Source organism: Aegilops tauschii, chromosome 7, assembly GCF_002575655.3.
Source record: "Aegilops tauschii subsp. strangulata cultivar AL8/78 chromosome 7, Aet v6.0, whole genome shotgun sequence".
NCBI lineage: Eukaryota > Viridiplantae > Streptophyta > Magnoliopsida > Poales > Poaceae > Aegilops > Aegilops tauschii.
In genome coordinates, this window is record NC_053041.3 from 582811798 (window position 1) to 582832283 (window position 20486).

Below are 20486 nucleotides of genomic sequence, written 5' to 3' on the forward strand. Positions count from 1 at the left end.
AGGCGGTCGACTGGATTATGTGTATGTGTGTTACAGGGGGTGCGAACCCTTGTGCCAGAGGAGGGGGTGGCTTATATAGAGTGCGCCAGGACCCCAGCCATCCCACGACGCCAAGGGTTCAATGTAAGTTAAGACAGAGCGTTACAGGTAACGCTAGCTATAAAGGACTATAAATGATCTTTAAAACTACAGAGTAAATGCCCAGCCGTTGCTGTAGAGTGGCTTTTAATCTTCTCCGCGTCGAGTGTCTTCTGGCGCGGTCGAGTGCTTCGATCTTTCCGAGTGGAATGTCTTGAGTCGAGTGAATGATGATGTCCCTCTACTGCCGTTGGCTTTAGGGCGATGACCTTAGGAAGGGTATATAGGACAGGCCTATGACCCTACCCTAGGTATACAACCCCATCATTAGCCCCCGAATGGTTCAGGGTTTGAGTGGAGAAGGAGTTGGAAGTGTTTCCGATTGGACTTCGATGTCTTGTGAGAGTCCTGTTGAGACGGACTGATTCAGAGTGAAGCCATCGACTGCTTTTCCAGTCGCCTTGATCCATTCTTGACTTGCGTCGAGTGGACTTTTGCTGTTGGGTTCCGAGTGCAGATACGGGAAAAAATCTTCCGTCCGATAAGTTGCTCTGACGTTCGCGGATTTAGTGGGATTCGAAAATTGGGAAGCGCGCCGGGCGGAGGTGTCCGTAACGACCGGACTGGATTAGGCAAGGGCGCCTCGATCCCCACGCCGCCTTTTTCGCCACGTACCGAGCGGGCGCCAGTTGCGGGATCCGGTGAAATCGCCTGGGACCACCGGTCAGTCACTCGGCACCAGCTTCATATAAGGTTTTGGACCGGGGTTTTTGATACAGCGCTTCGTCAATTCTCTTCCTCTTCCTCTGTTTCCTCTGCCGCACTCCTCTGCTACCTCCGCCGCGCGCCCTGTAGCCCTAGCTTTGCCGCGCCGCCCGAGCTTCAATCTCAGCAATGGTGAAGGATAAGACGCTGGCTCTGGAGCGCGCGAAGAAATCATCGGCGAAGGTGAAGGGTAGGGCGCCAAGCCGGGGCGGTTCTTCGTCGCGGGTTGGTTTGCCGCGCGGCTGGATCCAGGGAGACTGGATCCGGTCGACCATCACGCAGGATGATCTCCTGGACATGGTGCGAGAGGGCTTGTTTTCTCCGGGAGAGGCACGGCTTCCAGGGGTTGAGTCTGAACCACAACCGCAGCCTGGTGAGTGCGTCCTCCTCGCCACACATCTAGATCGGGGGTTTTCTCTGCCGCCACACCCATTCTTTCGAGCGTTCTTGAACTTTTTCGGGGCGCAACTCCACCATTTCACCCCCAACTCCATAGTCTATCTTTCTGCCTTCGTTTCCTTGTGCGAGTGTTTCCTGGGCTGTCGACCGCATTGGGGGCTATTCAAGCACATCTTCACATGCCGCTCTCAAATGGTCAAGAAAGTCACGTCGAGTGACGAAAAGACCAAGGTCGTCCAGATGTGCGGGGGTCTGGCGATCCAAATGAGAGGGAAGAGTTGTTTTCCGCCCATGACGCTTCCTGAGTCGGTTCGGGGATGGCAATCGACCTGGTTCTATTGCCAAGACAAAACGACCCCAGGGCACTCGACCGGCCTTCCCCCTTTTTCCTTGGCCCGAGTGGAAAAGCCTGCTGCTCTGAAAGTGGCTCCGGAGGAGAAGGCGCAGGTGAAGGTGTTAGTCGACATGGTCGTGGAGCTTGTCCGAGAGGGAGTAACTGGCATGGAGCTGCTGGAGACCTTCCTCAAGCGGCGCATCCAACCGCTTCAGTACCGAGACCACCCTATGTGGTTGTATACAGACCCCAGTGACACCACTCGGATTCACCCGGAGGAGATCTCAGAGGAGATGTTGGAGGTGCAGCTGAGGTGTATCACCGGCAGTAAGGACAATCCCAGAGGGTCCTGGAGGATCGTTCCTCTCAGCGACCAGTACGAGGTCGACAAGGTATGATCCAAAGCCGTCGAGTACTTTGTTCAATCATCGTGCCACTGCTGATTATCAGTCGACTGACGATTATTTTACTTGTTGTCTTTCAGGAGATAGTCGAGTGGTACTCGATGCCGAATGGCGCGCAGAAGCCGAGCGAGGACGAAGAAGGAGGGAGCGCGGAGGAAAGCGGCGAGAGCGGCGGCGAAGAGGAAGGGAGCAGCGACGATCAGAGCGATGAAGACGATGCCAAGTCCCCGCCTCGTAAGGCCAGTCGATCCAAATTCGCCCACGACCCGTTAAACGATCGTGGCAAGGTTGTTCCGCCGACCAGCCGGCTACCCAAATGCCCTCGGCCAGTCTCTCCGACGCCGATTGAAAAGGCGCCAAAGCAACAGAAAGCTTCATCGTCCAAGCCAGCCAAAGCTTTGCCAAGGATCAAAGTGATCATCCCCACTGTCTCTGTGTAAGATCTTGAACTTGAACTCCTCAATTATTGTGAACTGAGTTTTGGTCGATTCGCCGATATGGCCGACTGAAATTTTGGCGACTGCAGTCCTGCAACCTCGGATATCTCTGGCCCGAAGAACAAGGGTGAGGAAACGAAAGACGCTGCCACCCCCAACCTAGGTACAGTTCTTCGCAGCTTTATCAGGGTTGGTCAGACTTGCTACCGGTCGATTGCTTTTCTCATGTTAGATTCTTCTTTCTGCAGCTCCGCGTCAAATTATCAACCTCCCCGACGATGATGATGAAGCGCCCCTGGTCACTCGGAAGGACAGGAGAGCAGCAGCGGGGAAGGCACTTCAGTCGACGCCTATGGTGGAGTCGGCGGCTCAGGAGGGAGGCGACGTCACTCGAACCGCGGTCACCATTGTTGATCCTTTGACGAGTACCCAGCCTTCGTCATCGACTGCGCCGTCGGCTGTGCCGCTTCCGACTGAAACTCCTTCACTCTTCGCTGCACACCATGTCCCTGAGGATCAAGTGGAGGCTGCCAAGGAGGCCATACGCCAAGCAGGTCTGATGATGGAGCAGATGAAGGTGGTTCGGGAGGCTAGCCAGGCGGCCTACGACGCCAGTTCGGCTCTTCAAAGCAACGTCCAGGTTAGTTGATGTTTTCCCGACTCGTCAGCTTGTCCTGTTAGGATATGGTATCTGAAAACTCTTTCCAAGACTTTTTTTCATCTGTCTGTGTTTCGGGTCTGTACACCCAGTGGGTGTTTCTGATTTGTCTTTGGAGTAATCCCTTTTTTCTTCGGTCGACTTAGTTGAATCGACTGACTTTCCAGTGGGGGCACGCTGAGTGCACCCACTGGGTGTAGTCCCCGAGACCATGGTTGACTGTGGGCAGTCGGCTATGGTCTGAGTAGTTTAAAATTCTTCACTCGGCCAAGGCGGACCTTGCCGAGTGGTATCTGAACCAGTGGGGGCACGCTAAGTGCACCCACTGGGTGTAGTCCCCGAGACCATGGTTGACTGCGGGCAGTCAGCTATGGTCTGAAAATTGTTCGACTCTTTTGTCTTCTTTTTTTTACTCGGCCAAGGCGGACCTTGCCGAGTGGTATCTGAACCAGTGGGGGCACGCTAAGTGCACCCACTGGGTGTAGTCCCCGAGACTACTGTTGGATGTTTGATTCGGCAGTAGTCTTAGAACTGTTGGAATTGCCTTTTGTTGCTCGGAAGCAATTGAACTGTAAGCTCATCGACTGACTGCTTGTTTTTGCAGAAATCTTGTGAGCTCGGGGCTCGTTATGCCGAGCTGGAGAAGAAGCAGATCCAGCTCAACTTGGACCTGAAGCTTGCCCAGGAGAATCTGAAGAAAGCCCAAGACGGAGCAGTTGGTATGTTGGGTGAGGATTTAGTTTACTGTCTTTGCCCTGTCTTTCCATCTCTTGCTGTGACTCGACTGTCATCTCTTACAGAGAAAATGAAGGAAGCTCTGGAGAAGAAGGACCGTGACCTGGCTGAGGCACAGAAGGCGGCACTTGAAAAGACGAAGCTCGCCGAAGAGAAGCTCGCCTCAGTCGGGAAGCTTGAAGAGGAAAACGTCAAGCTGAAAACTGCACTTGAGGAGGCCAACAAAGAATCCACTCGACTGAAGAAGGACAAGAACGCCTTGACAGATAAAGCCAGTGAGTTGTCGCAGAAGAGGAAGGATCTGGAGGCCTATCTGAGTGGGCTTGCCCAAAAACTGTCTCTCATGCTTGAAGGTATCTTTTTTCCAATTGTTTTTTCATTGTCAATTCATCAAGCTTCTGTCGACTCACATTCCATTCCTGCACGCAGAGTTTTGCCCGAACTTTGAAGAGGAGACTGGGTGGGTGGAGACAAACTTGGACCCCATCAACTCCCCCATCAAAGACGAAGCTGCCATGCACGTGCTCCGACTGGAGTCTCGTCTGTCGAGTGTGACTGACTACATCGCCCGACTGAAAGTGGCAGTTTCCCGAGTCGACTCAACTCTCTGGCCCAACACGTCCCTTCAGAATGACTTGGAGTCTTTGATGATCTGACTCAACCAAATCCCAGACCGAGTGCTGGAGTGGAAAAATCTTCTGCTCGCTGCGGAGCTGATGTGGCTTTGTCTCTAGTCCGGGTCCACTGTAAGGACGTGAAGGAAGATAAGCTCGCCGCGCTCCAAGTCGCCAACACCAAGAAACTCAACTTCCAGTCCTTCCTGGAGACTTTCATTGACGCAGCCACTCGGATCGCGGACGGAATCGACTTGGATGAGTTTGTGGGACCTGCCAGCCCTCCTGCTGCGGAGTGAAAAACTTTATGCCTTGCTTTAAATTTGCCTCGGGATGCCGAGTGGTTTTGTAACAGTGAAACTTCTTTTGGGCTTGGGCCCGAGTACTATCATTTAAATTCGCCTCGGAATGCCGAGTGATCCTGTAACCATAAACTCCTTCGGGCTTGAAGTCCGAGCTCTTTTGTCCATGGTTGAGGACACTTTTAAGACGTATCCGAACTTGGTTTATTTCCACATTTGCTCGTGTTTTGATCTTCGAGTGGAACTTGTTTTTCACCCGGTCTATTACCAATCTTGAGACGCAGTTCTGAGTCGGAAGACCTCAGTCGACTTGTACCTCGTCGTCCTTGCGGATAAGGACGGAGCGCACGTTGTACTTGTGGCGGGGCTAAGAGGAGAAGGCAACAGTCGACCTGCACCTCGTTGTCCTTACGGATAAGGATGGAGCATACATCGTACTTAGGCGAGTACTGGACTGCAACTAAGCCTTCGAGTGAGAGGGTTGCTCACCACTCGGTAGGATTTTAATAACTTAGGCGAGTACTGGACTGCAGCTAAGCCCCCGAGTGAGAGGGTTGCTCACCACTCGGTAGGATTTTAATAACTTAGGCGAGTATTGGACTGCAGCTAAGCCCCCGAGTGAGAGGGTTGCTCGCCACTCGGTAGGATTTTAATAACTTAGGCGAGTATTGGACTACAGCTAAGCCCCCGAGTGAGAGGGTTGCTCGCCACTCGGTAGGATTTTAATAACTTAGGCGAGTACTGGACTGCAGCTAAGCCCCCGAGTGAGACGGTTGCTCGCCACTCGGTAGGATTTTAATAACTTAGGCGAGTACTGGACTGCAGCTAAGCCCCTGAGTGAGAGGGTTGCTCGCCACTCGGTAGGATTTTAATAACTTAGGCGAGTACTGGACTGCTGCTAAGCCCCCGAGTGAGAGGGTTGCTCACCACTCGGTAGGATTTTAATAACTTAGGCGAGTACTGGACTGCAGCTAAGCCCCCGAGTGAGAGGCTTGCTCACCACTCGGTAGGATTTTAATAACTTAGGCGAGTACTAGACTGCAGCTAAGCCCCCGAGTGAGAGGATTGCTCACCACTCGGTAGGATTTTAATAACTTAGGCGAGTACTGGACTGCAGCTAAGCCCCCGAGTGAGAGGCTTGCTCACCACTCGTAGGATTTTAATAACTTAGGCGAGTACTGGACTGCAGCTAAGCCCCCGAGTGAGAGGCTTGCTCACCACTCGGTAGGATTTTAGTAACTTAGGCGAGTACTGGACTGCAGCTAAGCCCCCGAGTGAGAGGCTTGCTCACCACTCGGTAGGATTTTAATAACTTAGGCGAGTACTGACTGCAGCTAAGCCCCCGAGTGAGAGGGTTGCTCACCACTCGGTAGGATTTTAACAACTTAGGCGAGTACTGGACTGCAGCTAAGCCCCCGAGTGAGAGGCTTGCTCACCACTCGGTAGGATTTTAATAACTTAGGCGAGTACTGGACTGCAGCTAAGCCCCCGAGTGAGAGGCTTGCTCACCACTCGGTAGGATTTTGATTACTTAGGCGAATCGGATTCGCAACTAAGCTCCCAAGTGGGAGGCTGACCTTCCACTCGGTAAGATTTTTGAAAACTTAGGCGAAGCGGATTCGCAACTAAGTCACCCACTGGGGGATTTGAGACACAAATATCAATAACACACATTTTGATAAATCGAAAAACTCTTGTCTTTGATAATCAAAACTACAAAATGCATCTTTTATTACATCCTGACCGACTGAATGCTCAAGTGTAAAAGGGACGGAGCAGCTCCGCATTCCAAGCTCGGGACTCGTCTCTCTTGTGCTCAACATTGTACAGATGGTATGCTCCATTGTGGAGTACCCTGGTGACGATGAAGGGACCTTCCCAGGCAGGAGCAAGCTTGTGTGGCTTCTGTTGATCTACTCGGAGAACCAAGTCTCCCTCTTGAAATGCTCGACCTCTCACATTCTTGGCGTGGAATCGTCGCAGGTCTTGCTGATAGATGGTCGACCGGATCAGGGCCATCTCTCTTTCCTCTTCCAAGAGGCCAACTGCATCTTGCCATGCTTGCTCTGCTTCGTTTTTTGAGAAAAGCTCGACTCGGGGGGCATTGTGAAGCAAATCACTCGGGAGTACTACATCAGCTCCATAGACTAGGAAGAACGGAGTTCGACCAGTCGACCGGTTTGGAGTTGTTCTCAGACCCCATAAGACTGATGGAAGTTCATCAACCCATGCCCCCGCCGCGTGCTTGAGGTCACGCATTAGTCGGGGTTTCAAGCCTTTAAGAATCAATCCATTTGCTCTCTCTGCTTGTCCATTCGACTGGGGGTGAGCGACTGAGGCATAGTCGACTCGTGTTCCTTGAGAAGCACAGAAAGCTCTGAACTCATCAGAATCGAAGTTCGATCCATTGTCAGTGATGATGCTGTGAGGAACACCATATCTGAAGGTTAACTCTCTGATGAAGGTAACAACAGTGCTGGCTTCAAGGTTCTTGATTGGCTTAGCCTCAATCCATTTAGTGAATTTGTCGACTGCCACCAGCACATTGGTGAATCCGCTTCTTCCAGTTCTGAGTGGGCCGACCATGTCCAAGCCCCAGACTGCGAAAGGCCAGACAAGTGGAATGGTCTTTAGGGCTGACGCAGGCTTGTGAGACATGTTGGAGTAAAACTGGCATCCTTCGCACTTGTCCACTATCTCCTTTGCCATCTCATTAGCTCATGGCCAGAAAAAAACCTGCTTGGTATGCTTTGGCCACTATGGTCCGAGAGGACGCATGGTGACCACAGGTCCCCGAGTGGATATCATTGAGGATCACTCGACCTTGTTCTGGCATTATACATTTCTGACAGACTCCAGTCGTGCTCTCTCTGAACAACTGCCCTCTGATTACTGTGAAGGCTTTGGATCGATGGACGATCTGCCTAGCCTCTTCTTCATCTTCTGGGAGTTCTTTCCTGAGAATATATGCAATATACGGTACTGTCCAGTCGGGGGTGATAACCAAAACTTCCATGATCAAGTCGACCACGGCAGGGACTTCCACTTCAGTCGGATCTGCGGCACTCTTCGGTCGTGGGGGCTCTTCAGTGAAGGGATCTTCTTGTACTGAAGGTGTATGTAAATGTTCCATGGGAATGATTCCCCTCTTGGACCCTATCTTTGCCAGATCGTTGGCTGCTTGGTTTTTCAGTCGGGGTATGTGATGAAGCTCCAACCCCTCAAACTTCTTCTCCAGCTTTCTTACTGCATTGCAATAACCTGTCATGGCTGGACTTCTGACGTCCCATTCCTTCATCACTTGATTGACTACCAAATCTGAGTCGCCGTAGACCATGAGGCGGCGGACGCCGAGTGAAATGGCCATACGTAACCCATACAGAAGTGCTTCGTATTCGGCTTCATTGTTAGAAGAATCAAAGTGAATCTGCAGGACATAGCTGAGTTTGTCTCCTCAGGGGGATACCAATACTACCCCAGCACCGGAACCATTCAACATCTTAGAGCCATCAAAAAACATGGTCCAGTGTTTCGAGTGAACTTGAGTCGGCAGTTGTTGTTCGATCCACTCGGCCAAGAAATCAGCTATTGCTTGGGATTTGATTGCTTTCTTTGCTTCAAACTCAATGCCTAAGGGAAGGAGTTCAATCACCCATTTGGCCACTCGACCAGTTGCATCTCTATTGTTCAGAATCTCTGATAGTGGTGCGTCGCTGACGACTGTAATGGAGTGATCAGAGAAATAGTGAGCAACCTTCTTCGCAGTCATGTATATCCCATACACAAGCTTCTGATGGTGTGGATATCTTTGCTTCGAAGGGGTCAAAACGTCAGAGAGGTAGTACACTGGGCGTTGAACTTTGTATGCCTTTCCTTCTTCATCTCGCTCGACCGTGAGCACAGTACTAACAACTTGTCCAGTGGCTGCAATGTAAAGCAGTAAAGGTTCTTTGCTGATTGGGGCAGCTAACAGCGGCTGGGTGGAAAGCAGGGCTTTGAGCTCTGCAAACGCTGCTTCAGCTTCATCAGTCCACTCGAACTTGTCAGCCTTCTTCATCAGTCGGTAAAGAGGAAGCGCCTTCTCACCAAGGCGAGAAATGAATCGACTTAGAGCGGCCAAACATCCAGTCAACTTTTGGACATCATGCACACGCACAGGGCATTTCATTCGGAGTATAGCACCAACCTTTTCTGGGTTAGCATCGATCCCTCGTTCGGAAACGAGAAAACCGAGTAACTTTCCGCCAGGGACTCCAAATGTGCACTTTGCTGGATTGAGCTTGATATCATACTTTCTGAGATTTGCAAAGGTTTCAGCAAGGTCAGCCAACAGGTCGGAACCCTTTCATGACTTGACCACGATGTCATCCATGTATGCCTCCACATTCCGATTGATTTGAATGAGCAGGCACTTTTGAATCATCCTCATGAATGTGGCTCCTGCATTCTTCAGGCCGAATGGCATAGTGACATAACAGAAGCGTCCGAATGGCGTAATGAACGTCGTTTTTATCTCATCGGGCCCATACAGACGGATCTGATGGTACCCGGAATAAGCGTCCAGAAAGGACAATCTCTCGCATCCCGCAGTCGAGTCGATGATTTGGTCGATTCGGGGGAGAGGAAAATGATCTTTCGGGCAGGCCCGATTGATATGCTTGAAGTCAATACACATGCGGAGTGAGTCGTCCTTCTTGGGGACCATGACAACATTGGCAAGCCACTCGGAGTGGTAAATCTCTCTGATGAACTCAGCCGCCAGGAGCCGAGCCACCTCTTCACCAATAGCTTTCCTCTTCTGTACGGCGGACCAAGGAAGATGTTCCTTTACTGGCTTCACTTTTGGGTCGACTCGCAAACGATGCTCAGCCAGTCCCCTGGGTACACCCGGCATGTCAGCAGGCTTCCATGCGAAGATGTCCCACTTCTCACGGAGGAACTGGATGAGCGCTTCTTCCTATTTGCTGTCAAGGGTGGTGGAAATGTGAGTCGGGGCAGCCTCTGGGTCAGTCGGATGGATGTGAACCGGCTTGGTTTCACCAGACGACTGAAACGCAGAGTCGGTTGCCGGCTTCTTGGATCGTAGCAAATCACTCGGATCTGCATTCTTCTGATATTCTTGCAACTCGACTACTGCCATTTGTGCATCAGCGATCCTGGAGCCCTTCTGGAAGCACTCCTCTGCCTTTTGCCGATTGCCAGTCACAGTGATAACTCCCTTAGGGCCAGGCATTTTCATCTTGAGGTAGACGTAACATGGTCGAGCCATGAAACGAGCATATGCAGGCCTGCCCAAGATAGCGTGATAGGCACTCTGGAAATCCACGACCTCAAAAGTCAACTTCTCCTTTCGGTAATTCTTGGAATCACCGAAAACCACATCTAGCGCAATTTGGCCGAGTGAATGGGCCTTCTTGCCAGGGATAACTCCATGAAACATGCTACTCGTGCTGAGTTTGGACATCGGAATGCCCATCCCCTTCAAGGTCTCCACGTACAGTATATTCAGGCCACTGCCACCATCCATCAGCACCTTAGTCGGTCGGGTGCCTTCAACCACTGGGTCGACCACCAACGCTTGCCTCCCAGGGGTGGCAATGTGTGCTGGGTGATCAGACTGGTCGAATGTAATGGCGGTCTGTGACCACTTCAGATAGCTCGGTGTTGCCGGGGAAACCATGTTCACTTCTCTGTTAATCACTTTCAGTCGACTTTTGGTTTCGACATCAGCAAAAATCATCAGAGTGGAATTGACGTTGGGAAAACCATCGTCCTCTTCATCCTTGTCATCACTCTTATCCGAATCTTTCTCCTTCTCTTTGGGCTGTTTATCGCGAAACTGCTGGATCAGGAGTCGACACTGTCGAGTGGTATGCTTTGGGTAAATGAAATTACCCTCTTCATCTTTCTTGGTATGAATATGCCATGGTAAGTCCAACACATCGTTGCCATCTTGATCCTTCAGTTTCTTGGGATTCCATGGCCCTTTGGGCTTTCCCTTGAATTTTCCTTGGGTCACTGCCAATGCCTCACCAGGAGCCGCTGGTTCAGCTTTCCATTTCTGCTTCCGACTGGAATTCCCTCCTCCGGTATCTTGGGCGATTGTTTTATGTTTGCCGCTCCTGAGTCAGTCTTCATCTTCGCCATTAGCATACTTGGTGGCAATTTCCATCATTTGACCGACGGTCATGTCCCCAGTCCGACCAAACTTCAGATTCAGCTCCCTGTACTTAACGCCTTCTTTGAAGGCGCAGACTGCCTGGTGTTCTGACACACCTTCCACCGTGTGGTTCAAAGTGATCCACCTCTGAATAGTCTCTCAGGATCTCGCCTGGCTTCTGAAGACAGGACTGCAATTCCGTCAACCCTGCCGGTCGCTTGCAAGTGCCTTCGAAGGTCCTAACAAATACTCGGGCCAACTCATCCCAACTGTCAATGCTGCTGGGTGTCAGTTGATTCAACCATGCTCTGGCCGATCCTTCCAGCATCAAAGGGAGATGTTTCATAGCTACATCATCGTTCCCTCCACCAATCTGTACAGCCACTCGGTAATCCTCAAGCCAAGTGTCAGGCTTGGATGACCCAGTGAATTTGCTGACTCCAGTCGCCAACCTGAAGTTGGGAGGAATCACAGCTGCTCTGATGGCTCGACTAAAACACTCGGGACCGGAAACATGCACTCTGCTTCCAGTCGGTTGATCTCTGGCAGGGCCTTCCCTCTATGCCCTGTTCCTGTCGACCAGACTTTGAACGAGAATGGATCTCGCATCAAAACCTGGCCCTCTGGGGTCGACTGGAACCCCTCGTCCACCACTGGGGGGACGTCTGTCATCATGTTGTCGAGGCGCATAAGACCCGCTCCTCGGAGGAGGGGTTGGCACTCGACGTCTATCATCTTGGACACGGTAATCTGGCTGCTCGTTGTACCTGTACCGATCTCGTCGATCTCCACGTCCCTCACGCCGCAGGGGCGATTTTGGGCTATGGGCCGACTGAACCGTGTCCGCTCTCACAGACTCACTGTGGATCCTATTGCGCGACTGCGACACCACTGTGTTCAACTCCCCAGCAGCCCGAAGCAAGTCTCTGATCTGTGCCAAGCCTCTGCCAGCCTCTGATTGGGAGGGTTGAATCGACTCCGCTATTCGGGTTGCTGCTGCCAGGTTCTGAATTGGAGTTTGGTATACCTGAGTCGGCGGTGGAAAAAGTTGACGTCGACTGGATTCCGGGCGTCGCTCCCGAGCCTGCTCGTCCAGCGCGTGCTGGAGGTTCTCTAGTCGAGTGCGCTCGGCCAGATTGGCCAAGCGCGCTTCTTCCAAGGCCAGGGCCTCGGGGGTATCTCCAACGATTGGAGTGTGAAGTGCATCCACGTTGCGGCGAGGGAGCTCTTCCCTCCATCAAGAGGAAAGAGATTCGGGGCGGTACTCTTCATGAACGCGCGGCGGATCGCCGCCGCCGTTTCCGCCATCAATGCGGTCGAAGCCTGGAGGACTGCGTGGTCCGTCGACCATCAAGACCTCTGCCGCAGGGTCGCTGCTATCGCACTCGGATGCGGTCTCAACGGAGCCAGGCGACAGATCGAATAGGCCATAAAGATTTTCATCGGGCTCAATTGCCGCGACCTGTGGGGAGGCCGACTGACGAGCTGCTGCATGTCTCGCCCACCGCTGGAGCCGCGACCGACCGGAACGCTTGCGCCGGCGGGTAGCAGGGAGCGAGGAAGCCACAGGTGCCGACCAATACTGGGTCGACGGCTGGCGGAGAAGGACGCCACGGACGCATGCGCGAAAGTGCGTAGCCCCGCGGACGGGGAGCGCATCGACATCGAGTGGTGCCTCCTGGAGCCAAGCGGAGTCGTCGGCGACGAAGGTGAGCGCTCCGAGACGGATCTCGCGCCCCTCGGCCAAACCTCCACCGGAAACCATGATGATGGGAGTCGGAGAAAACGCAACTTTCACCGGAAAAACGCTAAAACTGTTGGGGAACGTAGCAGAAATCAAAAAATTCCTACGCATCACCAAGATCTATCTAGGAGTATTCTAGCAACGAGGGGAAGGAGAGCGCATCTACATACCCTTGTAGATCGCTATGCGGAGCGTTACAAGAACGCGGATAAAGAAGTCGTACTCGTAGCGATTCAGATCGCGGTTGATTCCGATCTAAGTGCCGAACGGACGGCACCTCCGCGTTCAACACACGTGCAGCCCGGTGACGACTCCCACGCCTTGATCCAGCAAGGAGAGAGGGAGAGGTTGGGGAAGACTCCATCCAGCAGCAGCACGACGGCGTGGTGGTGAAGGAGGAGCGTGGCAATCCTGCAGGGCTTCGCCAAGCACCGCGGGAGAGGAGGAGAACTTGGGAGAGGGGAAGGGCTGCGCCAGAACTTCGGTTTCAGCTGCCCTCCCACCCCCCACATATATATAGGGGCAGGGGAGAAGGGGGGCGGCCCCCTCAGATCCCATCTGAGGAGGGGGCGGCGGCCAAGGGGGTTTTTCTCGCCCCCAAGGCAAGGGGCCGCCCCCTTTGTAGGGTTTCCGCCCTCACTTGTGGTAGTACCGCTTGTTAGGCAGTAGTACCGCTTGTGGGGCGGTAGTACCGCCCTGCAGCGCGGTAGTACCACTTAGGTTCCTTAAGCGGCAGTACGTGAGCGGGGCGGTAGTACCGCTGGTAGCAGCGGTAGTACCGCGCTCACCTGCGGCAGTACCGCCCTGCTGCGGGGTGCCCTAAGGGGGAGGCGCCCAGCCCACTAAGGGGCTGGTCCCTCTCCACATACAGCCCATAGGGCCCTCCGGGGCAGGTGGACCCTCCCGGTGGACCCCCGGAACCCCTTCGGTGGTCCCGGTACAATACCGGTAACCCCCCGAATTATTCCGGTGACCATATGATGACTTCCCATATATAAACCTTTACCTCCGGACCATTCCGGAACTCCGCGTGACGTCCGGGATCTCATCCGGGACTCCGAACAACATTCGGTAACCACGTACATCTATTCCCTATAACCCTAGCGTCATCGAACCTTAAGTGTGTAGACCCTACGGGTTCGGGAACCATGCAGACATGACCGAGACAAATCTCCGGCCAATAACCAACAGCGGGATCTGGATACCCATGTTGGCTCCCACATGTTCCACGATGATCTCATCGGATGAACCACGATGTCAAGGATTCAGTCAATCCTGTATACAATTCCCTTTGTCTATCGGTATAGTACTTGCCCGTGATTCGATCGTCGGTATCCCGATACCTTGTTCAATCTCGTTACCGACAAGTCTCTTTACTCGTTCCGTAACACATCATCCCGTGATCAACTCCTTGATCACATTGTGCACATTATGATGATGTCCTGCCGAGTGGGCCCAGAGATACCTCTCCGTCACATGGAGTGACAAATCCCAGTCTCGATTCGTGCCAACCCAACAGACACTTTCGGAGATACCTGTAGTGCACCTTTATAGCCACCCAGTTACGTTGTGACGTTTGGTACACCCAAAGCATTCCTACGGTATCCGGGAGTTGCACAATCTCATGGTCTAAGGAAATGATACTTGACATTAGAAAAGCTTTAGCATACGAACTACACGATCTTGTGCTAGGCTTAGGATTGGGTCTTGTCCATCACATCATTCTTCTAATGATGTGATCCCGTTATCAACGACATCTAATGTCCATGGTCAGGAAACCGTAACCATCTATTGATCAACGAGCTAGTTAACTAGAGTCTTACTAGGGACATGGTGTTGTCTATGTATCCACACATGTATCTGAGTTTCCTATCAATACAATTATAGCATGGATAATAAACGATTATCATGAACAAGGAAATATAATAATAACCATTTATTATTGCCTCTAGGGCATATTTCCAACAGTCTCCCACTTGCACTAGAGTCAATAATCTAGTTCACATCGCTATGTGATTAACACTCACAGTCCACATCGCCATGTGACTACACCCAAAGAGTTTACTAGAGTCAATAATCTAGTTCACATTATCATGTGATTAACACTCAATGAGTTCTGGGTTTGATCATGTTATGCTTGTGAGAGAGGTTGTAGTCAACGGGTCTGCGACATTCAGATCCATATGTACTTCGCAAAACTCTATGTCATATCGTAGATGCTGCTACTGTGTTCCACTTGGAGCTATTCCAAATGGTTTCTCCCCTATACGTATCCGGTTTTTCTACTCAAAGTCATCCGGATAGGTGTTAAAGTTTGCATCGACGCAACTCTTTACGTCGAACTCTTTATCACCTCCATTACCGAGAAAACATTTCCTTATTCCAAAGGACAATTTTGACCGCTGTCCAATGATCCACTCCTGGATCATTCTTATACCCCCTTGCCAGACACGTGGCAAGGCACATTGCGGTACACAGCATGGCATATCGTATAGAGCCTATGGCTAAGGCATAGGGGACGACTTTCGTCCTTTCTCTTTCTTCTACCGTGGTCAAGCTTTGAGTCCTACTCAACTTCACACCTTACAACTCAGGCAAGAACTTCTTCTGTGACTGATCTATTTTGAACTCCTTCAAAACATGTCAAGGTGTGTGTTCTTTGAAAGTATCACCAGGCATTTTGATCTATCTCTATAGATCTTGATGCCCAATATGTAAGCAGCTTCATCCAGGTCTTCCTTTGAAAATCTCTTTTCAAACAACCCTTTATGTTTTCCAGAAATTCTACATCATTTCAGATCAACAATATGTCATTCACATATACATATCTGAAATGTTGTAGCGCTCCCACTCAATTTCTTGCAAATACAAGTTTCTAGCAAACTTTGTATAAACCCAAAATCTTTGATCACCTCATCAAAGTGTATATTCCGACTCCGAGATGCTTGCTCAAGTCCATAGAAGGATCGCTGGAGCCAGCATACCTTTTAGCATCCTTAGGATCGAGAAAACCTTTGATTGTATCACATACAACTTTTCTTACGAAAACTGGTAAGAAAACTTGTTTTGACATCCATCTGTCAGATTTCATAATCGAAAAATACAGCTAATGCTAACATGATTCCGACGAACTCAAGCATCGCTACGGGTGAGAAAATCTCATCGTAGTCAACTCCTTGAACTTGTGAAAAACTCTTTGCCACAAGTCGAGCTTCATAGATGGTGACATTACCGTCCACGTCCGTCTTCTTCTTAAAGATCCATTTATTCTCAATGGCTTGCCGATCATTGGGCAAGTCCACCAAAGTCCATACTTTGTTCTGATACATGGATCCTATCTCGGATTTCATGGATTCTAACCATTTGTCGGAATATGGGCCCACCATCGCTTCTCCATAGCTCGTAGGTTATTGTTGTCCAACAACATGATATCTAAGACAAGATCACCGTACCACTCAGGAGTAGTACATATCCTAGTCGACCTGCGAGGTTCGATAGCAACTTGATCCGAAGCTTCATGATCACTATCATTAACTTCCTCTTCAACTGACGTAGGTGCCACAGAAACATCTTTCTGTGTTGCATCATTTTCCGGTTGAAGTAGAGGTTCTACAACCTCATCAAGTTCTATCTTCCTTCCACTCAATTCTTTCGAGAGAAACTCCTTCTCGAGAAAGGACCAGTTTTTAGCGACAAACACTTTGCCCTCGGATCTGAGATAGAAGGTATACCCAACTGTTACCTTTGGGTATTCTATGAAGATGTATTTGTCCGCTTTGGGTTCGAGCTTTTCCGGCTGAAGCCATAAGCATCGTAGCCCCAAACATTAAGAAACGACAACTTTGGTTTCTTGCCAAACCACAGTTTACATGACATCGTCTTAACGGACTTAGATGGTGTCTTATCTAAAGTGACTGCAGCTATCTCTAATGCATAACCTCAAAATGACAGCGGTAAATCGGTAAGAGACATCATATATCGCACCATATCCCATAAGGTTTGATTACGACGTCTGGACACACCATTACGCTGTGGTGTTCCAGGTGGCTTCAACTGTGAAACAATTCCACATTTTCTTAAGTGATTCCCAAACTTATAACTCAGAAATTCTCCCTCGATCAGATCGTAGGAACTTGATCTTCTTGTTATGATGATTCTCAACTTCACTCTGAAATTGCCTGAACCTTTTTCAAACGTTTCAGACTTGTGCTTCATTGAGTAAATATGCCCATATCTACTCAAATCGTCAGTGAAGATGAGAAAATAAAGATATCCACCGCACGCCTTAATTCTCATTGGATCACACACATCAGCATGTACGATTTCCAACTAGTCACTTGCCCGTTTCATTGTACCTGAAAACGAGGTCTTAGTCATCCTGCCCATGAGGCATGACTTGCATGTGTCAAGCGATTCAAAATCAAGTGACTCCAAACATCCATCAACATGGAGTTTCTTTTATGCATTTTACGCCAAAATGACCTAAGCGGCAGTGCCACAAGAAAGTGGTACTATCATTACTGTCTCTACATCTTTGGGCGTCAATATTATGAACATGTGTATTATTACGACCGAGATTCAATAAACCATTCACATTGGGTGCATGACCATAGAAGGTGTTACTCATGTAAACAGAACAACCATTATTCTCTGTCTTAAATGAATAACCGTATTGCACTAAACATGATCCAATCATGTTCATGCTCAACGCAGACACCGATGCAAATAACATTTATCTAGGTTCATCACTAATCCCGAAGGTAGAGGGAGCGTGCGATGGTGATCACATCAACCTTGGAAACACTTCCAACACACATCGTCACCTCGCCCTTAGCCAGTCTCCGTTCAGTCCGTAGCTTTTGCTTCAAGTCACCAATAATAGCAACTGAACCGGTATCCAATACCCAGGTGCTACCAGGAGTACTAGTAAGGTACACTTCAATAACACATATATATACTTTGTTGAAGTTGCCAGCCTTCTTATCTACCATGTATTTTGGGTAGTTCCGCTACCAGTGATCGTTCCCCTTATAATAGAAGCACTTAGTCTCGGGTTTGGGTTCAACCTTGGGTTCCTTCACTGGAGCGGCAACTGGTTTACCATTCATGAAGTTTCCCATCCAGCCCTTGCCCTTCTTGAAACCAGTGGTCTTGCTAAACCATCAACACTTGATGCTCCTTCTTGATTTCTACTTTTGCGGTCTCAAACACCGCGAACAACTCCGGGATCATCTCCATCCCTTGCTTGTCATAGTTCATCACGAAGTTCTAGTAGCTTAGTGATAGTGACTTAGAGAACTCTATCAATCACTATCTTATCTGGAAGTATAACTCCCACTTGATTCAAGTGATTGTAGCACCCAGACATTCTGAGCACATGCTCACTACTTGAGCTATTCTCCTCCATCTTGTAGGCAAAAGAACTTGTCAGAGGTCTCATACCTCTCAACACGGGCATGAGCCTGAAATCCCAATTTCAGCTCTTGGAACATCTCATATGTTCTATGGCATTCAAAACGTCATTGGAATCCCGATTCTAAGCCATAAAATATGGTGCACTAAACTATCAAGTAGTCATCAGAACGTGTCTGTCAGATGTTCACAACATCCACAGACGACGCTGCAGGGGTTGGCACACCGAGTGGTGCATCAAAGACATAAGCCTTCTGTGCAGCAGTGAGGACACTCCTCTGACAACGGACCTAGTCCGCATCATTGCTTACAATAGCTTTCAACTTAATCTTTCTCTAGGAACGTATTGAAACAGGGAGCTACAACGCGAGCTATTGATCTACAACATATTTGCAAAGACAATTTAGACTATGTTCGTGATAATTAAGTTCATTTAATCAAATTATTTAATGAACTCCCACTCAGATAGACATCCCTCTAGTCATCTAAGTGATACATGATCCGAATCGACTAGCCCGTGTCCGATCATCACGTGAGACGGACTAGTCATCAACGGTGAACATCTCCATGTTGATCGCATCCACTATATGACTCATGTTCGACCTTTCGATCTCCTGTGTTCCGAGGCCATGTCTGTACATGCTAGGCTCGTCAAGTCAACCTAAGTGTTTCGCATGTGTAAATCTGGCTTACACCCGTTGTATGTGAACGTTAGAATCTATCACACCCGATCATCACGTGGTGCTTCGAGACAACGAACTTTCGCAACGGCGCACAGTTAGGGGGAACACTTTCTTGAAATTATTGTGAGGGATCATCTTATTTACTACCGTCGTTCTAAGCAAATAAGAAGTAAAACATGATAAACATCACATGCAATCAAATAGTGACATGATATGGCCAATATCATTTTGCTCCTTTTGATCTCCATCTTCGAGGCGCCATGATCATCATCGTCACCGGCATGACACCATGATCTCCATCATCGTGTCTTCATGAAGTCGTCTCGCCAACTATTACTTCTACTACTATGGCTAACGGTTAGCAATAAAGTAAAGTAATTACATGGCGTTTTCATTGACACGCAGGTCATACAATAAATGAAGACAACTCCTATGGCTCCTGCCGGTTGTCATACTCATCGACATGCAAGTCGTGATTCCTATTACAAGAACATGATCATCTCATACATCACATATATCATTCATCACATCCTTTGGCCATATCACATCACAAAGCACTTGCTGCAAAAACAAGTTAGACGTCCTCTAATTGTTGTTGCAAGTTTTTACGTGGTTGCTTTAGGTTTCTAGCAAGAACGTTTTCTTACCTACGCCAAAACCACAACATGAATTGTCAATTTCTATTTACCCTTCATAAGGACCCTGTTCATCGAATCCGATCCGACTAAAGTGGGAGAGACAGACACCCGCTAGCCACCTTATGCAACTAGTGCATGTCAGTCGGTGGAACCTGTCTCACGTAAGCGTACGTGTAAGGTCGGTCCGGGCCGCTTCATCCCACAATGCCGCCGAATCAAGATAAGACTAGTGGAGGTAAGAAGATTGACAAATCGATGCCCACAACTACTTTGTGTTCTACTCGTGCAAGATACTACACATAGACCTAGCTCATGATGCCACTGTTGGGGAACGTAGCAGAAATCAAAAAAATTCTACGCATCACCAAGATCTATCTAGGAGTATTCTAGCAACAAGGGAAAGGAGAGTGCATCTACATACCCTTGTAGATCGCTATGCGGAAGCGTTACAAGAACGCGGATGAAGGAGTCGTACTCGTAGCGATTCAGATCGCGGTTGATTCCGATCTAAGTGCCGAACGGACGGCACCTCCGCGTTCAACACACGTGCAGCCCGGTGACGTCTCCCACGCCTTGATCCAGCAAGGAGAGAGGGAGAGGTTGGGGAAGACTCCGTCCAGCAGCAGCACGACGGCGTGGTGGTGAAGGAGGAGCGTGGCAATCCTGCAGGGCTTCGCCAAGCACCGCGGGAGAGGAGGAGAACTTGGGAGAGGGGAAGGGTTGCGCCAGAACTTCGGTTTCAGCTGCCCTCCCACCCCCCACATATATATAGGGGCAGGGGAGAAGGGGGGCGGCCCCCTCAGATCCCATCTGAGGAGGGGGCGGCGGCCAAGGGGGTTTTTCTCGCCCCCAAGGCAAGGGGGCCGCCCCCTTTGTAGGGTTTCCGCCCTCACCTGCGGTAGTACCGCTTGTTAGGCGGTAGTACCGCTTGTGGGGCGGTAGTACTGCCCTGCAGCGCGGTAGTACCGCTTAGGTTCCTTAAGCGGCAGTACCGTGAGCGGGGCGGTAGTACCGCTGGTAGCAGCGGTAGTACCGCGCTCACCTGCGGCAGTACCGCCCTGCTGCGGGGTGCCCTAAGGGGGAGGCGCCCAGCCCACTAAGGGGCTGGTCCCCCTCCACATAC

The 20486-nt window shown here is 50.2% G+C and overlaps 1 protein-coding gene across 1 annotated transcript; it reads right to left on the minus strand.

The window, feature by feature from the left end:
* Nucleotides 1–9683: 9683 nt before the first annotated feature.
* Nucleotides 9684–10202, minus strand: LOC141027437 (uncharacterized). Its single transcript, XM_073504469.1, has one exon. It carries the CDS (start codon nucleotides 10200–10202, stop codon nucleotides 9684–9686), a length of 519 nt encoding a protein of 172 aa, XP_073360570.1.
* Between the last annotated feature and the right edge of the window lie 10284 nt (nucleotides 10203–20486).

Coding starts and splice junctions, on each gene's coding strand:
- LOC141027437 (XM_073504469.1), bottom strand. CDS start 10,202: ATGGGCATTCCGATGTCCAAACTCAGCACGAGTAGCATGTTTCATGGA.